General features: G+C 41.9%; 1 protein-coding gene across 1 annotated transcript in view; it reads left to right on the top strand.

Moving 5' to 3' along the window:
• Positions 1-20,942, top strand: part of LOC141052994 (uncharacterized) — a 128,886-nt gene that overhangs the window by 1,488 nt on the left and 106,456 nt on the right. Inside the window, 4 exon segments of the mRNA XM_073550317.1 lie at positions 9,068-9,198; positions 9,328-9,507; positions 9,589-9,712; positions 9,796-9,910. Coding sequence (XP_073406418.1) covers positions 9,121-9,198; positions 9,328-9,507; positions 9,589-9,712; positions 9,796-9,910 — 497 coding nt within the window. The 5' untranslated portion in view covers positions 9,068-9,120.

Genomic DNA, 20,942 nt, shown 5'->3' with positions numbered 1-20,942 from the left:
TGTTGTGCAAATGGAATAGACAACAGATGGAAATTATTGGCAATTATCAAGACACCCTCAATAAAGGAATGGTTCTGCAGGTGGGGACCACAGACCACATCTCAGTACCAATGCTTTCTGGCTGATGTTTTGGTCACTTTTGAATGTTGGTTGTGCTTTCACACTCGTGGTAGCATGAGACATACTCTACAACCCACACAAGTGGCTCAGGTAGTGCAGCTCATCCAGGATGGCACATCAATGTGAGCTGTGGCAAGAAGGTTTGCTGTGTCTGTCAGCATAGTGTCCAGAGGCTGCAGGTGCTACCAGGAGACATGGAGGGGGCCGTAGGAGGGCAACAACCCAGCAGCAGAACCGCTACCTCCGCCTTTGTGCAAGTAGGGACAGGATGAGCACTGCTAGAGCCCTGCAAAATGACTTCCAGTAGGCCACAAATGTGCATGTGTCTGCACAAACGGTTAGAAACCGACTCCATGAGGATGATCTGAGGGCCCGACATCCACAGATGGGGGTTGTGTTCACAGTCCAACACCGTGCAGGATGCTTGGCATTTGCCACAGAATACCAGGATTGGCAAATTCGCCACTGGCGCCCTGTGGTCTTCACAGATGAACGCAGGTTCACACTGAGCACATGTGACACACGTGACAGAGTCTGGAGACGCCGTGGAGAGCGATCTGCTGACTGCAACATCCTTCAGCATGACCGGTTTGGCAGTGGGTCAGTAATGGTGGGGGGGTGGCATTTCTTTGGAGGGCCGCACAACCCTCCATGTGCTCGCCAGAGGTAGCCTGACTGCCATTAGGTACCGAGATGAGATCTTCAAACTGCTTGTGAGACCATATGTGGGTGCGGTTGGCCCTGGGTTCCTCCTAATGCAGGACAATGCCAGACCTCACGTGGCTGGAGTGTGTCAGCAGTTCCTGCAAGATGAAGGCATTGACGCTATGGACTGGCCCACCCGTTCCCCAGACCTGAATCCGATTGAGCACATCTGGGACATCATGTCTCGCTCCATCCACCAACGTCATGTTGCACCACAGACTGTTCAGGAGTTGGCAGATGCTTTAGTCTAGGTGTGGAAGGAGATCCCTCAGGAGACCATCCTCCGCCTCATCAGGAGCATGCTCAGGCATTGTACAGTAGGGAGGTCATACAGTCACGTGGAGGCCACACACAATACTGCGCATCTTTTTCTTGTCATGAGTCATTTCCACTGAAGTCGGATCAGCCTGTAATTTGATTTTCCACTTTGATTTTGAGTATCATTCCAAATCCAGATCTCCATGGGATATTCATTTTGATTTACATTGATAATTTGTCACGAAGTGACTGGCCCTGTGTGACACGACCCAACAAGCGGTCGGTCACTAAACGACAAACAAACAAACAAGGGAAAACCGGGGACATAATTACAACGGTGGGCCTTGGGAACAGGGAAATGGACACCTCCTGAACTCTCCTGAGGCTGTGCCCTGGTCTATCCTGACGTCCCTATATGGCTTCTTTCAAGCCGTCGCTGAGCAGGATACCTTAGTCCTCACTTGCCCTGCACCTATCCCTCAATAGGGAATTGGCAAGTGCGGATACTGGTACCACCGCTACACTAATATAACACCAAGGGAAGATATACAAACAAGGTAAGACAAACAACACTTAGCTTTCTCTGCTACAATGCACCGCACAGCAGAGTTAGGCACCAGATCAAGGTAATAGCTGAAGTTCCACTGCACACAGCCAGCTCCTGACTCCAGCTTGGTTGGTCTCCAAAGAGGAAGTGTATCACCAGCAGTGAGCTGAAGGATCAGGTAACCTTTTAAAGGAAGGTGGGAGTGGTCACCACCTGCATCAGCAAACTCACTTAGCAATGCAATTACACCAGCAGCCACTGGGGGGGAAAACTGATATTAATCCCCAATGGCCTGAAAGGAAAAAAGGTTTAATATGCAAAGCAAAATCTGCCACAGATCCAAAGATGGATCATGACATAATTGTTATGTTTTATTGTTCTGAACACATTCCTCTATGCAATGAATACAAATTTGCAACTGGAATATTTCATTCAGAGATATCTAGAATGTGGCATTTTAGTGTTCCCTTTATTTTTTTGAGCAGTGTATAAGAATGGCATATTATTTCTTCCGTATGGCAGACACCATAAAAAGAATAAAAAAACACCAAAAAAAGTTGATTTTTCATCATACTGACTGACAAAAAAGTGAATAAAAAGCAATCAAAAGTCGTATGTTAAAAAAAAAGGATAAATGAAACCGCCAAACCATCACGCAAAAAACAAGCCCTGATGTGGCTCATTCGGCAAAAAAATAAAAAAGTTACAGCTCTCAGATTATCTGAATATGGCAGTGCAAAAACAAATTCATTTTTATAAAATATTGTTTTTAGTCAGTAAAAATATAAAAGCATAAAAAAATATAAATTTAGTCTCGCTGTAATCGTACTGACAAACAAATTGGTCTTGTCTCTTTTACCGCATGGTGAGCAGTGCAAATAATAATAATAATTGAATTCCTGCTTTTTGTTCATTCTTGAAAAATATGAATAAAAAGCTCTGAAAAAAATGATGTGCCCCAAAATGGTACCAAAAAAATCTGCAAGTCGTCCCGCAAAAAATAAGCCCTCATACAGCTTGCTAAAAAATAAAAAAGTTACATCTCACACAATATGGCGATAAAAAAACTTACTTTTTTATAAAAAAAAAATTATTTATACTGTGTGATAGCAGCAAAACTGGTATCACTGTAATCACACCAACCCGAAGAATATATTTGCCTTGTCACTTATACCGCACGGTGAACTGCGCAAAAATATAAATAAGGGCTCATACTCACATGCGAGAAACTCGGACGAGTCTCACACGTCAATACCCGGCACTGATGCTGGCACTCTGATCGGAGCATTCAGCTGCATGTATTTCTATGCAGCTGAACGCTCTGATCCGAGTGCCGTCGGTGCCCGGTATTGACTTGCAAAACTCGTCCGAGTTTCTTGCATGTGAGTATGAGCCCTAAGAGCTATTCTTGTATTTCTGTCTAGTAGTTCATCCTGTCTCCCAAAAATCAGAATAAGCCTCGGCTCGCATTTATCCTGCACTCTCCTCAGAGCGCTTATGTCAGGGTTTCTCTGTAATTTCCCCAAAACTGCGATTCAGACAAAACTACGGATGGAACTACTCACTTATGAGGCAGATGAAGACACTTTGGACTGGTCTCTGTTCCTTTAGTGTCTCATCATTTTAGGCGTCTTTTTAGCAAACAAGTGCAGGTGACCACAGATATGTGCACGCCTAAAAAGATGGATCTCACCAGAGCAGACGCCAAATGGAGTCCAAAGTGTCTCCATCTGCTTCATTATGGTGGGTGGTTCCGTTGGGGGATTAGCCTGAATCACATTTTTGTGGGATTTACACGGAAGCCTCCACATAAGTGCTCAGTGTAGAACACAAGAATGTGATCCCAGCCTTCTAAAAAGCGATATAAAAATATTTTATACTCAAAATGTTACCAATAAAACCCCTAATTTATCCCGCACAAAACCAGCTCCCACTCAGGTCCGTCATCTGTAACTGGAACTATAGGGGGTTACTGGTAGAACAAAGACTCTGGAAAAGCGACATGGCTCCCGCCCCCTCAAATAAAATCCAATGAATTCTGCGCTCCCAAATCCAAATGGCCCCCTCTCTTCTGAGCTCCACTGTGCCTAAACCACTGTAAGGCTACTTTCACACATCAGGTTTTTCCGACAGGCAAGATCCGGCTATTTTTAGAAAAACTGGATCCGGCGAAATCAGGCACTGGAACCGTTTTTCTCTCATTGAATTGTATTAGCGCTGGATCGCGCTGCATGGCCTTCTGTTTTTTCTGGTTTTCGCCGGATCCGGCAAAAATTTTGTTTCCGACATCTGGAAAAGCTTCTCTAGTAACGTTTTTTCTCTGTGGCGAAAAACCGGACAGCGCCGTATCCAGCGCTTCCCGCTTTTTGCCACAATGGAAGTCTATGGGCGCCGGAATGCGCCAGATCCGGAAAAAGACGGATCCGGCCACCGAATCCGTTTTTTTAAGACTGCGCATGCTCGGATCCAATTGGACAGCCCCCGGGAAACAGATATAAACCTGCTAGCCGGATCCGGCAGAAAAACGGCTCGTTTCTACAGTTCTCCAGAATTTATGCCGGATCCGGTTTTTCTAAAAATAGCCGGATCCTGCCTGTCGGAAAAAACCTGATGTGCGAAAGTAGCCTAAGGCTGCTTTCACATATCAGTTTTTTTACATCAGTCGCAATCCGGCAATTTTTGAAAAAAACGGATCCTGTAAAGGATGCCGCCGTATCCATTTTTTTCTCATAGACTTGTATTAGCGACGGATTGCGATGGATAGCCTCATATTTCATCCGTCGTTCGCCGTATCCGTCGTAAATTTAGTGTCCGGCGGCCGGAGACAACCAACAAAGTAAAGTTTTTTTGTCTCTGTCGAAAAGTCAGACCGTGACGGATCCAGCGCCGTACGTCGTTTGCTAGAATGGAAGCCCCTATGGGCGCAGGATCCGTCGCTGTCCATCAAATGATGGAATCCAGCGACGGATTCAGTTTTTTTTTAAACTGAGCATGCTCCAATTATTATTACCAGGTAGGGCAGTCGGATCCGGCGAAAAAACGAATCTGTCACATCAGTTATTCACAATCTGCTTTGGATCCGTCGAGCCGATGGATTGTGACTGACGCCAAAAAACTGATATGGGAAAGGGGGCTTAGCCGCCATATGTTTGGTATTATTGTAGTGGGGAGAACGCACTTAACAATTTATGGGGTATGTATCGCCAGAAACACAAGCTGGGCACAATATATGTGGACATTACAATATATGGGGGCTCTACACTGTATGGGGACACAATGTATGGGCACTAGACTGGCAGATTTGAAATTCTTCGGAAAAAAAAAAGCCTGGTGTGGATGTTACAAAATAGTCAGTGCAGTCGTAGATGAATTAATTGTGAGGTGCAATTTCTACAATGGGGTCATTTTCAGTAAACCCCTATATGAATTCCTTAAGGGGTCTAATTTCCAAAATGGTGTCACAGAAAGGACAAAAATCATATGCAAAAAATCCCAATACGTTGATTATGATGCTGACATGAATAACTGAATGGAAATGCATTAGAGTCATTGGATTATGCCGATTGAGCCATGCTCTGCAGTTACACAGTCATATGTTAAAGTTTGGGCACCCCTATTAATGTTAACCTTTTTTCTTTATAACAATTTTGTTTTTTGCAACAGCTATTTCAGTTTCATATATCTAATAACTGATGGACTCAGTTATATTTCTGGATTCAAATGAGGTTTATTGTACTATCAGAAAATGTGCAATCAACATTTAAACAAAATTTGACAGGTGCAAAAGTATGGGCACCTCAACATAAAAGTGACATTAATATTTCGTAGATCCTCCTTTTGCAAAAATAACAGCCGCTAGTCGCTTCCTGTAGCTATTAATGAGTTCCTGGATCCTGGATGAAGGTATTTGTGACCATTCCTGTTTACAAAACAATTCCAGTTCAGTTAAGTTTGATGGTGGCCGAGCATGGACAGCAAGCTTCAAATCATCCCACAGATGTTCAATGATATTCAGGTCTGGGGACTGGGATGGCCATTCCAGAACATTGTAATTGTTCCTCTGCATGAATGCCTGAGTAGATTTGAGCGGTGTTTTGGATCATTGTCTTGCTGAAATATCCATCCCCTGCGTAACTTCAACTTCGTCACTGATTCTTGCACATTATTGTCAAGAATCTGCTGATACTGAGTTGAATCCATGCGGCCCTCAACTTTAACAAGATTCCCGGTGCCGGCATTGGCCACACAGCCCCAAAGCATGATGGAACCTCCACCAAATTTTACTGTGGGTAGCAAGTGTTTTTCTTGGAATGCTGTGTTTTTTAGCCTCCATGCATAACGCCTTTTTGTATGACCAAACAACTCAATCTTTGTTTCATCAGTCCACAGGACCTTCTTCCAAAATGTAACTGGCTTGTCCAAATATGCTTTTGCATACCTCAGGCGACTCTGTTTGTGGCGTGCTTGCAGAAACGGCTTCTTTCGCATCACTCTCCCATACAGCTTCTCCTTGTGCAAAGTGCGCTGTATTGTTGACCGATGCACAGTGACACCATCTGCAGCAAGATGATGCTGCCGGTCTTTGGAGGTGGTCTGTGGATTGTCCTTGACTGTTCTCACCATTCTTCTTCTCTGCCTTTCTGATATTTTTCTTGGCCTGCCACTTCTGGGCTTAACAAGAACTGTACCTGTGTTCTTCCATTTCCTTACTATGTTCCTCACAGTGGAAACTGACAGGTTAAATCTCTGAGACAACTTTTTGTATCCTTCCCCTGAAAAGCTATGTTGAATAATCTTTGTTTTCAGATCATTTGAGAGTTGTTTTGAGGAGCCCATGATGCCAATCTTCATAGGAGAATGAAATAAGAGAACTACTTGCAAGTGGCCACCTTAAATACCTTTTCTCATGATTTGATACACCTGACTATGAAGTTCAAAGCTCAATGAGGTTACAAAACCAATTTAGTGCTTCAGGAAGTCAGTAAAAAGTAGTTAGGAGTGTTCAAATCAAGAAAATGATAAGGGTGCCCATACTTTTGCATCGGTCAAATTTTGTTTAAATGCAGATTGCACATTTTCTGTTAGTACAATAAACCTCATTGGAATCCAGAAATATAACAGTCCATCAGTTATTAGATATAAAAAGATGCATATTAGTGCTGGAGCTTTGAAAGACTCTACATGTGGATAGGCTCTGGTTATTAGGGACCAATTTTTCCTAATGGTATTATATATTTTGGATATGAGAGGATGTTGGGTATCCCATTTGCTAGTTGCTTTTTTGCATGACTTCTATATACAGTTGTGGCCAAAAGTATTGACACCCCTGCAATTCTGTCAGATAATACTCAGTTTCTTCCTGAAAATGACTGCAAACACAAATTCTTTGTTATTATTATCTTCATTTATTTTGTCTTAAATGAAAAAACACAAAGAATTGTCCTAAAGCCAAATTGGATATAATTCCACACAAAACATAAAAGAGAGGGTGGACAAAAGTATTGCCACTGTTCGAAAAATCATGTGATGCTTCTCTAATTTGTGTAATTAACAGCACCTGTAACTTACCTGTGGCACCTAACAGGTGTTGGCAATAACTAAATCACACTTGCAGCCAGTTGACATGGATTAAAGTTGGCTCAACCTCTGTCCTGTGTCCTTGTGTGTACCACATTGAGCATGGAGAAGAGAAAGAAGACCAAAGAACTGTCTGAGGACTTGAGAAACCAAATTGTGAGGAAGCATGAGCAATCTCAAGGCTACAAGTCCATCTCCAAAGACCTGAATGTTCCTGTGTCTACCATGAGCAGTGTCATCAAGAAGTTTAAAGCCCATGGCACTGTGGCTAACCTCCCTAGATGTGGACGGAATAGAAAAATTGACAAGAGATTTCAACGCAAGATTGTGCGGATGTTGGATAAAGAACCTCGACTAACATGCAAACAAGTTCAAGCTGCCCTGCAGTCCGAGGGTACAACAGTGTCAACCCGTACTATCCGTCGGCGTCTGAATGAAAAGGGACTGTATGGTAGGAGACCCAGGAAGATCCCACTTCTTACCCCGAGACATAAAAAAGCCAGGCTGGAGTTTGCCAAAACTTACCTGAAAAAGCCTAAAACGTTTTGGAAGAATGTTCTCTGGTCAGATGAGACAAAAGTAGAGCTTTTTGGGCAAAGGCATCAACATAGAGTTTACAGGAGAAAAGAAGAGGCATTCAAAGAAAAGAACACGGTCCCTACAATCAAACATGGCGGAGGTTCCCTGATGTTTTGGGGTTGCTTTGCTGCCTCTGGCACTGGACTGCTTGTCCGTGTGCATGGCATTATGAAATCTGAAGACTACCAACAAATTTTGCAGCATAATGTAGGGCCCAGTGTGAGAAAGCTGGGTCTCCCTCAGAGGTCATGGGTCTTCCAGCAGGACAATGACCTAAAACACACTTCAAAAAGCACTAGAAAATGGTTTGAGAGAAAGCACTGGAGACTTCTAAGTTGGACAGCAATGAGTCCAGACCTGAATCCCATAGAACTCCTGTGGAGAGATCTAAAAATGGCAGTTTGGAGAAGGCACCCTTCAAGTATCAGGGACCTGGAGCAGTTTGCCAAAGAAGAATGGTCTAAAATTCCAGCAGAGCATTGTAAGAAACTCATTGATGGTTACCGGAAGCGGTTGGTCGCAGTTATTTTGGCTAAAGGTTGTACAACCAAGTATTAGGCTGAGGGTGCCAATACTTTTGTCTGGCCCATTTTTGGAGTTTTGTGTGAAATGATCAATGTTTTGCTTTTTGCTTCATTCTCTTTTGTGTTTTTTCATTTAAGACAAATTAAATGAAGATAATAATACCAAAGAATTTGTGTTTGCAATCATTTTCAGGAAGAAACTGAGTATTATCTGACAGAATTGCAGGGGTGTCAATACTTTTGGCCACAACTGTACGGTCCATTTTGATGTAATTGGCTCATTCCCTAGTATGTTAAAGATTCATACTGTCTTGATGATTATGTACTTTTTACCTTGCTTTTTGTTTTTGTTCTGGTGTTTATTTTTATCTATATGTTCATGCATTGCATGCCATGACTCACTGTATATATTGTACAGCGCAGTAATTTTGTATATATTTTTCACTTTAGCTTTAGTGAGGTTTGAAAAAGGCCAAAATGTAACCTATTGCTTTCTGCCTGATTCCCAGCACTGTGGTGAAATACTGAATTTATTTCAAATCTGCGAGTGCTCCAGATTATCTCCTAGTGACTGCTTGGATTCTCCAATTCATCCTGATCCCCCCTGCCAGTGCCAACGCTAAGTGCGCAACTCATTCTTCTAGATAAACGATAAATACAATTCTATTATCATTTATGTGTCACTTTATTATCTCTAGTAATTGTATTATTCGATGACATCTTTATGATGATACAACGGCCTCATTTTCTCATTCAGGTCAATATCTGATCCTCTCAGAGGAGGACATTTTCCTCATTGACCAGTCAAGGATGGATAAAGACAGTAAAAAGAAGGCAGAGAGAATATTACACCTCACCCTAGAGATCCTCTTCCTTCTTACTGGAGAGGTGAGAGATTCTGATGACGTCACATTACATCATTCTTATCTATGGGAATAACAGATGGACAGAACTGGAGAGGTGAGGACTCTGGAAATGTCTGTAGTGAGATTTATTAATGTGTCTTTCCATAACCAGGATTACACAGTAGTGAAGAAGACCTCTAGGGGGCGCTGTCAGGCCCCTGTTTCTGAGGGAAGGGAAAGAACTCTGAACCCAATCACGGGGCCCTCACCTCAAATCCTGAAACATGAGAACATCAATGACCAGAAGATCCTAGAACTCACCTACAAGATGATTGAGCTGCTGACTGGAGAGGTGACATTGCTGGGAATGCTGGGACATTATACAGTAATGCTATGATGGGATCGGGGATGATGGTATCATTGTATGTTTCAGGTTCCTATAAGGTGTCAGGATGTCACCGTCTATTTCTCCATGGAGGAGTGGGAGTATTTAGAAGGACACAAAGATCTGTACAAGGACGTCATGATGGAGGTTCCCCAGCCCCTCACATCACCAGGTAATAGACAGGACTAAATACACACAGCCTATAATTATCTGTATGTAAAGAATGAATTCAGTCCTTGTATGTGTTTCCTACAGTTCTATCCAATAAGAGGACAACACCAGAGAGATGTTCCCATCTTCTTCTCCCAGAGAAATGTCAACAAGAGAATCCAGATGTTCCTCAGGATCATCAGGTAGATGGAGAGAAGGTGTCATGAGATCTCCCCTCCCCTATGATGTGTAGATGGCTGTGAAGGTCTTGTGCTCAGTCTTGTGTTTTCCATCAGTATTATGCAGATCTGGCAAAAATTAAGAGAACACTTTCAAATGTTCAGTTTGTCTGATTTCTCTCTTTATAGGTATATCTTTGAGTAAAATGTAAATTGTTCTTTTAGTCTACAAACTATTGACAACATGTATTCGAATTTCCAAGCAATAAATTTTGTTTGTTTTTTCCTGAAAAAGAGAAATGGTCAAAATTAAAAAAAAGAAGTGTTTTCAGTCCTCAAATAATGCAAAGAAATCAAGTTCATAATCATTTAGAAACAACAATACTAATGTTTTTAACTCAGGAATAGTTCAGAAATCAATATTTTGTGGAATATCCATGATTTTTGAAAACGGCTTTCATGCGTCTTGGCATGCTTGCCTCCAGTCTTTCCCACTGCTTCTGGCGCAAAAATTTAAGCTGTTCTTCTTTGTTTGATGGCTTGTGACTATCTTCTTGATTACATTCCAGAGGTTTTCAATGAGGTTCAGGTCTGGAGAATGGGCTGCCCATGATAGGGTTTTGATGTGGTGGTGTCTTAATTTTTGATAGAGCTGTGTATTTTATACTTGTGTAATGAGAACGGTGGAGATGGCAGGATTAGAGCCGATCATAGATGTGACTTCTCCATCTTTCTGTGATTTTTACAATATTTGTTTCAGGGTAAAGATCTGACCCATATTACTACTACAGAGACATATGTGAGGAGTGATGAACAGTGTAAAGAGGTGATTTCTACATATGACTACCCAGGTGAGTAGTAACCACTAAAGGCATCACAGATTTTTCCAGTCTTTGGCTGTTATGATCAGGGCTGTGGAGTCGGTAAGTCAAACCTCCGACTCCAACTCCTCAATTTCCATGACACCCACTCCGACTCCAACTCTGACTCCACCAAAATGGGCTCCAACTCCATGACTCCGACTCCACAGCCCCGGTTATGATACTGGTGGAGCATGATTGCAATCCAGTAGCTGGAGAAGCATGAGCAGGGAGCAGCAAGTGGTAGTTGAAGTTCTTGGAATTAGCACTAGGAATCATAGGAACAAGAGAGTAGAGGAGTGTTGAAAGTCTGGGTAAGACAGTTCTCAGGAGCTGGAGACTCGAATTAGACTTAAAGGTAGACAAAATATTCAAGCAATAATTGACAGTTCCATATAGCTATAAGTAGACCCCAAAAAGCCAAGATGGCTTCCATAGTTTCGAAATAGGCCATCTTAGGAGAGGGCGATGACAGAAACACAATAGAAGCCTCTAGTTGTGAAGAGTGGAAATGCAGCACAATAATGGAAGTGAATAATACAAGCCACTCGAGGTCAATTTGCAGAAAAGAAACAGAATCCTGACACTGGCTGTGTCTCCTTTATCGGCAGTGTAGTCTGGGCATATCGTAATCATATGATCACTATTCTGCCTCCAGACCACAACATTCTTCTTCATTGAAAACTGTTCAAATTACTTTGGGCATTGAAAGTCCTTCTTGTTTAGAGTTTACAACCTGGATGATCCTCCTACCCCGTGGAATTAGAAGATGCTGACTCTTACCGCCTAGATATGTAAAATACAAAGCCAAAAGTCAGTGTACGTAGAATGTGTTGACAAGTTAGAAAATCACTCGAAGAAAAGTTATTATGGTGGACCTCTAACTGCAAGCAAATGGTAATTATGCTGTTTCCTTCCTAAAATCCTGGCATCATATAGGATGAATCTACAAGACCAGGTCCAGTCTTTCTGGCCAAGCTTCATTTTTATGATCAACAACATTAAATGTACAGTGAGGCAAAAGTTTGAATTTCTTTACAATAGCAACATAGTTTCGCTTTATACTAACTTTTCAATTTCTTTTAAAACCATCTAACTTCAAAAAGGATTGCGATAAACAACACAAAAAATATCACATCTGTGCCATGATATATCTCTAAGCTTTGCATGACTTCTGGCTCCGATATACATTTATTCACATCTGCAGGAGATGTGTTGTCATGGCTCGAGATCTGGATTAGCATCACTCCACGTCATATTGTTTCAATTCTAAGGAATTCAGATTACCTCATATTCATTCCTGAAATGGAAAGTACTAATACTTTCTCTATGTCATGTTTTGGGATTTGATCCGATAGCCTTTTCCGGTGTTGTTGGTTTCCCTCTCTGCTGGGCTACAGTCTTTTTCGTCTCTGTCCAAATGTTGATGGTGTCTTTTTTTCTCGGTTGGCTTCTCTCCAGGTGTTTTCCATTTTCCTTTTTGGCTCTGTGCTATCACATTTTGTGATGGGCTTTTATATGTTCACTAGTGATGAGCAAACATGCTCGGATAAGATGTTTTCCGAGTATGTATGCTTCAATACTATGTTCGAGTCCCTGCGACTGCATGATTTGCGGCTGTTCGACAGCTTCAACATGTGGTGATTGCCTGTTTATTAGGCAATCACCGCATGTGTTGAGACTGTCTTAACAGCCACAAATCTCGCAGCCACAGGGACTCGAACATATTATCCGATCATTCCCAAGATAACTCTGATAACACCCGAGCATGCTCAGATAACACCTTATCCAAACATGTTCTCTCATCACTAATGTTCACCTATCACTTACCTCACTTGCTAGCTATCCTTCCATGTAGATTGTTTTTTGGAGTTCCAGCTCCTCTGCTAAGGGTTTACCTAGTCCAGCAAGCACCAGTTGTTTTTCCTGCTGTAAAACTGAGAGTTCTCCTTCTTAGCACCTTTCTTTTATCCATATTTGAAGGTCTAGTAGGTTTCACTTATTCTGTTTGGTGTTTTTTGTTCTCCTTATTTATCCCTGTCTATCCTTTGTGAACGTGTTTTATTTTCTTACCCTGGGTTCTCGTATCTCCCTGCACGCTGTCCTCTACCTTTGTTGTATTTGTGTTGCAGCCTCCCATCTGGTTCATCAGGTGGTACAAGAAAACCCTCAATAGCCTTTTAGGGAGCCAGGTCCGAGTAAGTGTATTTAGTTATGTGGTTAGGGCCTTTCTTAGTCTGCACAGGGACTAGTTAGGTACAGGGGTGGCTACTTTGTTTGGTAGTTGGTAGTTCTTTCCCTCTTCTGTTACCTGTGTGAGTGTGTGAGCACGATCGTAACACTCTACTTTTCTGGTCAGGACTCATAGTAGCTCCAATGGTCCATCATAAAAAAAGTAGAACTCTGGTTTAGTTTTAGAGTTCTTCCACCTTCACATATGTTTTTGTTGGAGATTTATCTTTTTTTGTTCTATGTCTTTTTTTTTTACAGGTTCATTCTTTATTTTATGTTTTGATTGTGGAGGTATTACCCTACCCCACTTAAGTGAGTCTGCAACTCCTTGGTAGTCTTTTAAAGGTGTCCATTGCCTCTGCCAAATTCATCTTACCACAAGCATAGTTTGGTTTGCCAAGAGCTACCAAGCCACATGCTTTTAATTACTCACTAGTTACTAATTTTTTTATCATGACTCAGTTGTATGGTGACCTGGGACCAGGGGCTCCTTCCCTGTCCCTACCACCGGGGGGCGCCTTAGCTGGGATACTTCGGAAGGTGAAGATGCCGGTGCTCCCACCCTTGCCTTATCTCCTGAGTTAGCCCTCCGTCTGTTCTCTTCCCCCATTACTGTGCACTTCAGTACACCAACCTGACAAACAAGGCAACACAAACAAGGGTAACTGAAAATAACAGGCATACAAATATTTATTTTCTCATTTATATAGCGCCGTTAATTCCACAGCTCTTTACACACATTATCATTGATGTCCCTGATGAGCTCACAATCTAAATTCCCTATCAGTATGTCTTTGGAATAAGGGAGAAAGTACCCAGAGGAAACCCACGCAAACACAGAGAGTACATACAAACTCCTTGCAGATGTTGTCCTTAGTGGGATTTGAACCCAGAACCCCATCGCTGCAAAGCTGCAGTTCTAAACACTGAGCCACTGTGCTGCACCACTCACTCACATATAACAGAGGAATGCACCGGGGAGTGGAGGACAGGGAAAAAACCTAAGTAGGAGACGGAAGGGAATTATCACGCTTACAAATTACACAACAGTCACAGAAAACTCCTTCTCATATGAACACCTCTCTTCCTAAGCCATGCAGCAAATGCTAGCTCTGACATGGATTAGAATAAGGACCCATAAATTATAAAGGGGATTATAAAGATGAAGGGAGTGGCTAACTGAGCTCAGCTGAGAGCTCAGAGTTTCCAACATTGCCAATTAACCCCATTCTGCCAAAAGAAATAAACACCATTAAAATGAAGGAGAAGTGCTTCTCAGTGCAGGATTAGGAGCAATCAGACGCTGTGGTCTTCTGGCTCCTCTCTGTTGCGGTAACACCGTGAAATGAAGACTGTGGAGTTTGATCATTTCAGTAGATGTGTTATTGTCTAAAGTCAGTTTGTGACTACAGTAGTTAGTTCCCAAAATACTCTTATTTAACCACTTCCCGCAGCCAGTTTTGTGTTCCTAACCATGCTTCATTTTTCTGATCTGATATTTGTCACTTTGTGGTGATAACTTTGGATGCTTTTTCTGATTCCAGTGATTCTGAAATATTTTTTCTGTGACACATTTTACTTCATGTTTCTGGTGATTTTAGGTTGATACATTTTTTTGTTTGTTTTAGAAAATACCTGAAAACTACCAATTAACATAGAAAGATTTGTAATTTTCAACCTTGGACATATTCATACACCCCTGTGACCCGGGTCTAATTGACCTGGGGCTTATGGATACATTCCGGCGATTTTGCGCGCACACGGACTGTGCATGCGCGATCGCCACCGGGTGTCCACTGATTCTGACAGCTGACACCCGTCACGAAGTGCTAGGAGCGGTCCCGCATCACTCCCGATGCTGTAACCCTCTAAATGCTGTGATCGATCGTAGCATTTCGGGAGCAGGCAGAGGGCTAACAGCCCCTCTGCCTTTGGATCAGAGACCCATCACTGGGTCTTAATCATTAGTATGGTGACACGATGTTGTCATGATGACATACGAGTTACCAGAGCTTGGAAAGTTGCTGATCATGTGCAGTGCATGATCAGCAAATTTGTCATTGCTGCGCTGACAGTTTGCATAGCATAGGGATGCTGCTGCTTGCCCATAGTATACAAGTGATTAGCCTGCAAGAAATGATAGTTCCATAGTGGGACAAAGTAAAAAAGTTTAAGGCTAAGTGCACACGTACCGGAACTCTCGCGGAAATTACCGCGAGAGTTCCGGAATTCCAGTCCGCGGGAAAATCGCATTTTAAATTCCCGCGATTTTCCCGCGGAAAAACTAGCATTTTGCAAGCGTATTTAGCTTGCAAAATGCTAGCGTTCTCCAAGCGATCTGTAGCATCGCTTGGAGAACTGATTGACAGGTTTGTCACACTCGTCAAACATAGTGTTTGACGAGTGTGACCAACTTTTTACTACTGAGGCTGCCTATGACGTTGCGCGAATGACCGCGAGAACGGACGCCATCGCGGGCATTTTCGCAAAGGATTACTGGGAACGAGAGCGTGAAGAGAAGCGGGAAGGCTGCGCGGGACGTCGGAGGGTGAGAATAACAATATTTTTTATTTTTAAATTCTATTTTTTACAGGGATATGGTACCCAAAGCCCGGAGGACAGTCTCTTCTCCTCCGGACCGTGGGTACCATCCGCAAATGTTCTGCTTACTTTCCGCATGGTGTGCACAGCCACATGCGGGAAGTAAGCGGAATAATGCATTCCTATGGGTGCGGGATCGCCGCGATTCCGCAAATTAATGAGCATGCTGCGGTTTTTACCACAAAGCGATTCCACCGCGGTAAAAACCGCAGCATTAGCACAGCATTGCGGAATCCCATAGGAATGCATGGGATGCTTATTTTTCGCGTTTTCGCGGCAAAATCGCGCGGTTAAAACCGCCGCGGAAACGCGAAAAAAACGCCACGTGTGAACTAAGCCTAAAAAGTTAGAAAAAATGTTAAAAGAAATAGTAAAATTATGTAAACAAAATCAAAAAATAATAATAAAAAATATAAATATATTGTACCCATGAATTAATATTTTTATGAAAAAATAAAAGTACACATATTTGGTATTGCCGAATCCGAAACGACCCAACCAATGAAACTGTCCCACTAGTTAACCCCTTTAGTGAACTCCATAAAAAAAAATAAAAAACAAGGCAAAAAACAATTATCATCATACCGCCGAACAAAAAGTGGAATAAAACACGATCAAGAAGACAAATAGAAATAAACATGGTACCGCTGAAAACATAATCTTGTCCCCCAAAAAACTAGACATCATAAAGCTCCTTCAGCGGAAAAATAAAAAAGTTATAGCTCTCAGAATAAAGCGATACAAAAATAATTATTTTTCTATAAAATAGTCTTTAATGTGTAAAAGCGCCAAAACATGAAAAAACTATATAACTGTGGTATCGCTGTAATCGTACTAACCCGAAGGATAAAACCACCTTATCAATTTTACCACAAGCAGAACAGCATTAAAAAAAATCCCGAATTGATGTTTTTTTTTTCATTCTGTCTCCTAAAAATCGGAATAGAATGTGATCAATAAATGTAATTTGTCTGAAAATGGTAGTAATAAAAATGTCAACTTGTTCTGCAAAAAACAAGCCCTCACATGACTTTGTCGGCCAAAATATGGAAAAAGTATAGCTCTCAATATATGGGGAAGCAAAAACTAGTTTTTACAATAAAAAGCTTCTTTTAGTGTGTGACAGCAGCCAAACATACAGACCCGATATAAATCTGGTATCTCTGTAATCGCACCAACCCGAAGAATAAAGTCGTAAGATCACTTATACCGCACAAGGAACGGCGTAAAATGTAAATAACCCTAACTCTATACCTGTTTTATTCATTCTGCCTCCCAAAGATCAAAGTAAGGCTCGGCGCACATTTATCCTGCGCTCTGCGCTGAGCGCTTACACTGGGGTTTCCGTGTAAAACTCTGAAATACGTGATTTAGAAGGAACCCCCGGCAGAAGATTTCCTATAATGAGGCAGATGGAAGCACTGTGGACGCCATAGGATCTGTGATTCGGCAGTGTCTGTCTTTTTAGGATCACCTAAAAGTGAATTTGGCCACAGTTTTGTGCATTTCTGAAAAGAAGGACTCCGCTGAACAGAGGCCACATGGAGTCCAGAGTAACTCTGCTGCCTTATTATAGTGATTGGATTCCTCAGGGGTTTCATCTGTCACATCACTCGGAGATTTAGATGGAAACTCCAAAGTAAGTGCTCAGCGTAGAGAGTCTAATAAATATGATCCCAAACTTTATGTAAAATGTTCCCAATAATAGCTTCAAATCAATCCACAAAAAAGCAAGTCCCCACTCAGGTCTGTCATCTGTTAATGTAAATCTAGGAGGCTTCCACGTTACTGGTAGTACAAAGGCTCTGGAAAAGCGAAATGGCTCCTCACCCCTCAAAAGAAGTTCAGCGCTCCGAAATCCAAATCCCCCTCCCTTCTGAGCCCCACAGTGTACCTAAATCACATATAGTGTACACATGATAGGCATTTCTGAAGTGATGACAGCCCGCCTAACTTACGGGTGCATGTCTTCAGAAGCATGAGCTGTTCATAATGTACTGGTCATTACAATGTACTGATCAATACAGCGTATTGGTCACTACAATGGCAGTTTGCAATTTTCATTCCGCAACATTCATTGCTGCTTGTTTCTGGAAAACACCCATGGAGTCAAAATCATCACTACGCCTGTAGATAAATTCCCAAAGGGATATGATTTTCAAAATGTGTACAATTGAGGGAGGGATTCTGCTCTTCTAGCAATTAGGGGCTCTGTATATGGAATCCAAAAACTATTCTAGGAAAATCTGCACTCCAGGAGGCAAATAGCGCTCTGTTCCTCTCAAGTCTCTCCATATGGCTAAGCATTACTGTACAGCCACATATGGGGTATTGCAACGTTCAGTACAAATTGTGGGACAAATTATTGTGCTATTTATTGTGTGAAAATTTAAAATCTGGAGCTAAAACAAAATTTTGGTTGTAAAAATATAGTTCTTTTGTCTTCACTGCCCAATGGTATAAAATTCTGTAACAGAAAATGGGTTGAACTAGATGGATGGACTTAGTCTCCCTTCAACCCTAAATACTATGTAACACACCCGTGGTGTCAATATGATCACTATACCCCTAGATACATTCATTGAGAGGTGTAGTTTGTAAAATTGGGTCACTTATGGGTAGGTCTTCTGTTCTGGCAACTCAGGGGTTCTCCCAGTGGGTCATGGCTCCCGCAAATCATAACAGTAAAATCTGCACTATAGTATGGCGCTCCTTCCCTTCTGAGCTTTGCACTGTGCTTGAAAAATATTTCCCGATTTAAGTAAGGTATTGGCGCACTCAGGAAAAAATAGACCTCTTTTTGTTGTAAAGAAATTTCATATTAGCACTTAGAAAAATTAAAAACTTGAGGCTAAAACAATTTTTTCTTTCTTCACCACTCAATGGTATAAAATTCTGTAAGGCACATGTGGTGTCAATATGATCACTGCACACCTAGATGAATTCATTGGGGAGTGTAGTTTGTAAAACGAGTTCACATATGAGGTGTTTCTATTCTGGCACCTCAGGGGCTCTGCCAATTGACATGGCACCCTCAAACCATTCCAGCAAATCTGAACTCCAATATTGCGGCTCTGTCCTTCTGAGCTTTGAACTGGGCCTCAAAAGTAGTATTCCTTCAAATATTGGGTATCGGCGTACTCAGGAGAAATTGCACAACAAATTGTATTGTGCAATTTCTCCTATTACCCTTGTGAAAATAAAAAAAAAATTGGGGCTAAAATAACATTTTTGTGGGGAAAATGTGATTATTTTATTTTCACCGCTCAACATTATAAACTGTGAACAACCTGGGGGTTAAGGTGCTCAACACACATCTAAATGCATTCGTTGAGGGGTCTGGTTCAAAAATGGGGTTACTTGTTAGGGGTTTCCACTGTTAAGGCACATCAGGGGCTCTCTAAATGGGACATGGCCTACACTAATGATTCCAGGAAATTTTACATTCAAAAAGTCATATGATGCTCCTTCCCTTCCAAGCTTTGACATGCACCCAAACAGTAGTTGTCTCCCTCTTATAGGGTATCGGCATACTCGGGAAAAATTGCACTACAAATTGTATGGCACAATTTCTCCTGTTACCCTTATGAAAATGCAAAATTTGGGGCTAAATACATATTTTTGGGGAAAATGTTATTTTTTATTTTCACGGCTCTACATTATAAATTTCTGTGAAGCACCTGAGGGTTCAATGTGCTCACCACACATCTAGATAAGTTCTCTGAGAGTGTCTATTTTCCAAAATGGTGTCACTTGTGGGGGATTTTCATGACCTTAATGAGTGGTACCATGTGACCGCTCAACACAGGAAGAGACTGCCGGCCCTGGAACAACGGAGGATGCAGGGGACTTTCAGCGATTGCACAGGAGGGTGAGTATGATGTTCCAGCCACCTGCTCCTGCCACTGCTCCCCCTCTCCTGATGGTTTCTGCACCATGACTTGTGTATAGGCCAAGGGGGCATTTTCAGCACAAAAAAATGTTCTGAAAATCTCGGCTTAAACACGAGTATATACGGTACACAAACCGGGAGCTGAGCACAGATGACTGAACCAGAGGAGAATAGCGCTGTATCAAGTGACTTCCAGCAATATTCTTTGAGCTTTATTAGAGTGTGATGCTTTCCAGTTGGCTATATCAGGGAGCTGCTTACGCCTACTAGACTGCCCACACCCATACCTCAAGAGTGGATGATATTACAGGTCCTGGCCACCCTAATCTTAGTAGCTGGACAGTGCCTGCTTTGTCCAGAGCTTCTGGTTCCTACATATGTGCCAGCATCACAACAGAATGAATGAGGTGGCACCTGGCCATAGAAGCAGAAGTCGCAGGATCAGATCCCAGAGGAGATGGGACCCACCTTTTGCAGAAGCCCTCATGTGACAGAATGGCAGAAAACCAGAGCAGTAGAAAACCCCATAAGTTACTCCATTTTGGAAATTATAACTCAGTGAATTTATCTATAGGAGTAGTGGCTGTTTTGACTCGGCAGGTACTCTTCTGAAATTATCAGGCAGTGGATGTTGGAGAGCAAAAATTGCAAATATGCCATTTTATTAGTGAATAAAAAGCCTTTTCCTCATCATCTTTTCTGAAGAATTTATTCCCTCCAGCAGCACAGTCCACCCACGAGTTTATCCAACTGGAACCAATATCTCCTAGAGGATTTATCCACCAGCAATGGTGCAGCAGCAGCTATTTTTCTTCATGCTTACATAGGAGTTGTGCCTGTCACAGCTTCATCAGTTGAGAGTAACCAGCACTTTCGTACTCTCACTCCATAGGGTATCACTCTATTGTGTGCTCTGTTTCCCACTTCTAGATTGACACATTTTATTGCCCAACACATAGTGCACAGAAGGTGCTCCAGAAATGCGCACAACCATAAATTAAGTGGGTTCTTCTCACTTCTGCAATGCCAAATACATGGATGCTAAATGTGGTTTGGGCACACTGCAAGTCTCATAAGCGAGGGAGAGATTTGACTTTTGGAGTTCTACTATTACTGTGATCCGTTGTTGTCTTGGTGAATAATTCAATGGACGTTTTAATTAGAAATGTTAAAAAATATATGTATCAAGCATATTTTATTTAAAAATAGTTTGTTTTGTTCTTTTTTGGCAGATGACTGTACTAGAAGATCAGAGCGAATGATGACATCTTCAATTTTTAAACCAGATTACACAGAGATTACACACAATGCAATTGAAGTGAATGCCATTATTCCAGATACACCATCATCCCTTCACCGCAAAGACTTATCATCTGATCCTTTGAAACAGGTCCTATCTTCTGATTCATTACAGAATACTAATACAAATAAAAGTCACAAAAGAGGCATTAAAAAACAAACTGCTCTTAAAGCAAAGAAGACCTTTTC

This window comes from Dendrobates tinctorius, unplaced genomic scaffold, assembly GCF_039654945.1.
Source record: "Dendrobates tinctorius isolate UK_male_01 unplaced genomic scaffold, ASM3965494v1 ptg000164l, whole genome shotgun sequence".
Lineage (NCBI taxonomy): Eukaryota > Metazoa > Chordata > Amphibia > Anura > Dendrobatidae > Dendrobates > Dendrobates tinctorius.
This window is presented reverse-complemented; position numbering and strand designations above follow the sequence as displayed.